Source organism: Cyprinodon variegatus, unplaced genomic scaffold (assembly GCF_000732505.1).
Source record: "Cyprinodon variegatus isolate N-32 unplaced genomic scaffold, C_variegatus-1.0 Scaffold386, whole genome shotgun sequence".
Taxonomy (NCBI): Eukaryota; Metazoa; Chordata; class Actinopteri; order Cyprinodontiformes; family Cyprinodontidae; genus Cyprinodon; species Cyprinodon variegatus.
Genome location: NW_015150839.1, coordinates 546,838 through 550,741, shown reverse-complemented (window position 1 = coordinate 550,741; position 3,904 = coordinate 546,838). Strand labels below are relative to the sequence as shown.

Genomic DNA, 3,904 nt, shown 5'->3' with positions numbered 1-3,904 from the left:
ACATTCAAATGAAAATTACTCTGAATAAGAACACTTATCATTTATTGAAAGGTAGTGAATAATTTCATATTTAAAGTACTTTCAGAAGTTTGAATTCTGAATATGAGCAGACTTTTCCTTTAAGGTGGGAAGAGACGGATGCAGCTGCAGCTAGCCCGCAGGTTCATGCCTGCAGATAGAAGTTAGACCTTTTTTCACAGAAAGGTTACAGTTAAGTTCTACAAACATGGACTGTGGAAAGCCACGCTTCCAAGGTCATGAAAAATCCTAAAATCTGTAGTAAAACATTTATATGATTGTGGTTATTGCAAAGGAAAATGGAAATATAATCGCCATATTACAGTAGTTTAAAATGTATATAGACCTGCAACTAAAAATTATCCTGGAAATTGATTAATCTGTCAATTATATTTTCAATTTATCCGTTAATAATCAGACAGCGAAAGATTGTTTAAAGAAGTCTTTTTACTAAATCAAACCAGGTGGAACTAAAACTTTTCCACATGAAGATTTCTGGATAGAACAGATAGACAGACTAAGAAGTTTTTAACTTAAAATGCGAAATGTTTATATATTTTTTACAATCTTGTGTGGGTCGCTCTGTCAGCTAAAGGCATGTTTTACAGTCCCTATACTCCAGCTAATGATTAATCAAGTACTAAATTAATTGATTAATTAGACCGATGAATTGTTTGAGCTCTATTTAAAATCACTATTTTTGTTTCCAGGCAGAATCTTTCAGCCCTAGCTCAATATAAGCTTTAAAATTTGGAGATGCTCATCCAATCCAGCGTTTTGCTTTACCTAGGTCCCACCCACCCCTGTTAGGATGCACCCTGCTTGGCATTGTTCTGTCCCTCTGTGTTTTTATCGCAGGTCTCATTTATTTGTGCTTCCTTTATTATCAGTTTCTCCTGATAAAGTATCATTCTTCTGAGTTTTTGTGTCGTCGTCCTCCTTCCGATGCTGTCTGTCAGCATCAGAGCTCAGTAATGGCTCTGAGTCGTGCACGGCCACCCTAAAGCAGCTGCGATCTTCTCGGTTTGTCTTCCCCAGGTTCTTCGGACTCTGCTGCTGACGCCAGTTGGAGCTCATCTGACCAATGAGTCTGTGTGTGAAATCATGCAGTCGTGCTTCAGAATCTGCTTTGAGATGCGCCTCAGTGGTACGTTTTCCTCCAGCTGACCCAGGCTAATGTTCATGTCCTTCAGTTGGTGACCATTGCTGTGTTTTAGTCAAAGTTTGGACATAAACCAGATTTATTTCTGTGGCCTTTGAAGTGACAATATGGATCTCCCTGAGAAAACGCAGAGACTGAAAAGAAGTGAACCAAACAAAGTTAAAAATTTAAATGACTGGCTGATGGTGGTGTTTAATTCAATTCAGTTTATTTCCATAGCACCAATTCACAACACACGTCCTCTTAAGGCACTTTCCAGTTTAACCAGATCATCCAGTAAGATTGATTCAAAGTTTTCTATCTAAGGAAAACCAGTTGATTGCATCGACTCATTGGCTCGAAGACAATCCCTCGCACTAAGCATGCTTGTAGCGACAGTGGAGAGGAAAAACTCCCTTTTAACTCTTTCTCTTCCTGCTTACGTTTCAATGAAAAACCCCAAGTCTAATCCTTCCTAAACTGAATCCAAAGCTGAGTCAAACAAGAACTGTTAAAAAGTGTGTTGCCATCTTCCTTGTTGTGCTTTCTCCAGCGTCGCGCAGCTTTGTCGTCCCGCTCTCAAAACCCCGCCCACTTTGCATCCAGACATTCAAAACACATTTCTGCGTTGTGATTGGCCCGCCAGTTCTAGGACCTGAGGCATTGATCGAGGCTAGACCAACTCGCAGGCAAAAATGATTTTGGCCTCTGGTGGGTGGGGCTAGTTTACTAGGCCATGTAGGTCTATAATTCACCAATTCATCTGGGTCAAGAGACGGTTCATTAAGGAAAGGTTTAATTACAGGCTGGACAGAGCATTACTTTTCCTTTTCTGGGAAAACCATTTTTTCTCCCCGTTAGAAGTTAAAACCATCAGAAAATTCCTAGCAGGCCAAATGCCTGCAAGTTAATACAAATAAAATGACATTAACATTTTTCTAACAGACACAGACAGCGTTTTTAGGTCAATCTTTTCTACCTGTATGGTATAAATGTTGAACAAACATCATTTTGTTCCAGTTTTAGAATGAATCTTTATTTTGTGCTGAGTTAATAAATCCAAAGAAACCATTTATAACCATAAACGATATGATTAACACCCATCGGATGAACACTGGTCCTTCATCTGAACACATGAGATTATATTCAACTCTCCAGGAAGTCATCACTGTGAATTAGAATAAAGTTTATTAGCAGCCATTTTCTTTTAAGAACTTAAAATAAAATTAGATAATTAGTAATTAAAAGTCACCACCAATAGCTCTAGAGCGAAGGCAGGAAGAAAAAGAGTCTCCTTGGAATCTGCCTTTTTTTGTACACCGAATTTTAAACTGTGAATTTTTTTAAAACTTTATTTTAAATGCTGAATTTTGTTACTCATTGAATGCCTTACACTGAATTTTTATCTGGTGAAAATTCGCCTGCCAAAAATTTTCCCTGCAAAAGATTTAACTGCAAAAAAATGGACTGCAAATGTGTTAACCTTCTGGTGAATTCAAGCCAAAGCAGTCTACACTCCATGCAATCAAGCAGCTTCTATGAAATAAGCTCATTTGGTCAGAAAGAAAAAAAAGTTTGCCACTGGCCCCTTCTTTCAGATCAAACCAAGAGCCTTGGCAGGCAGGGGTGCCGACCTAGCTGTGATCAGCTCAGTTATATCACCCAGTCCGATTAAATGAAAAACTCTAATGCCTGTCTATGAATAGCTACCATATTTTTTGTAATCATATCTATTTAACAAGAAAAACTCCTCATTCAGCTTCATTCAGCCAGGAACAAAGCTATGCCCAACTGTTGCGTCACGTGACCAAATGCGCTAATTTCATTGGCTAGAAGCTGCTCGACTGTATAGAGTGTAGGTTGCTTTATCAACAGGTCAACACATTTGCAGTCAAATGCAGGCAAATTTTTTTGCAGCGGAATTTTTTGCAGTCACATTTTTTCCAGGTAAAAATTCAGTGTAAGGTATTCAGTGTGTAAAAATGCAATGTTTAAAATACGGTGTACAAAACAGGCAGATTCCAGCGACACTGTTTTACTTCCATGGGATCCTGGAATAATGTTGTAGGGATGGGATCTAATATTCGACTTCAGTGAAATCAGAAGGACTTCAGAAGAACTGACAGTCGTGCTTCTAGGTTCTGTTTCTTCTAATCTACAACAAACGTAGAAGGGAATATTCCAGATTATATGAGATTTATTAAAGGTGTCTAAATAATGATGTTTCTGCAGGATTACAGTAAATCTAAGGCTCATTGATGGTCAGGTGGTTAGAGATCAGGGTACTTACAGGTTGCCGGTTTAAACCACAGGCTGTCGCTTTGGCTCCTGAGCAAGAGCCTGAATACGCCCCAGATGCTGCTACGTGCTACATGCTAGCTTCTATGTTTAACTGCAGTGAGGGAAAGAAAGCTGATTCTTATTATTTTATGTTTTTCTTTATTTTTCACATTGTGATTAAAATTTTTTTCTGTAGAGCTCCTGAGGAAATCTGCAGAACACACACTGGTGGACATGGTGCAGCTTCTGTTCTCCAGGTAAACGCCTCTGAAATGTAGAATCGGTGATGCTCCTCTTTTCTTCACAATGATTGAAATGATCAGAAATGTGATTTTAAAGCAGGAAACTTATTTTGATCATAAATAGCAGAGGAAATGTACATAAAGTGTAGCTCAGAGCTTCCTTTCTGAATTTAAGGAGTCTGGCAATTTACTGATAAATCCTTTTGTATTTAAATTCAAGTTT

General features: G+C 38.4%; 1 protein-coding gene across 1 annotated transcript in view; it reads left to right on the top strand.

Annotated features, from left to right (window-relative positions):
* gbf1 (golgi brefeldin A resistant guanine nucleotide exchange factor 1) overlaps positions 1 to 3,904 on the top strand; it is an 83,936-nt gene that overhangs the window by 30,946 nt on the left and 49,086 nt on the right. The window contains exons 4-5 of the mRNA XM_015387147.1: positions 1,057 to 1,165; positions 3,636 to 3,696. Of these exons, the coding sequence (XP_015242633.1) occupies positions 1,057 to 1,165; positions 3,636 to 3,696 (170 nt within the window). The remainder of the gene's footprint in view (positions 1 to 1,056; positions 1,166 to 3,635; positions 3,697 to 3,904) is intronic.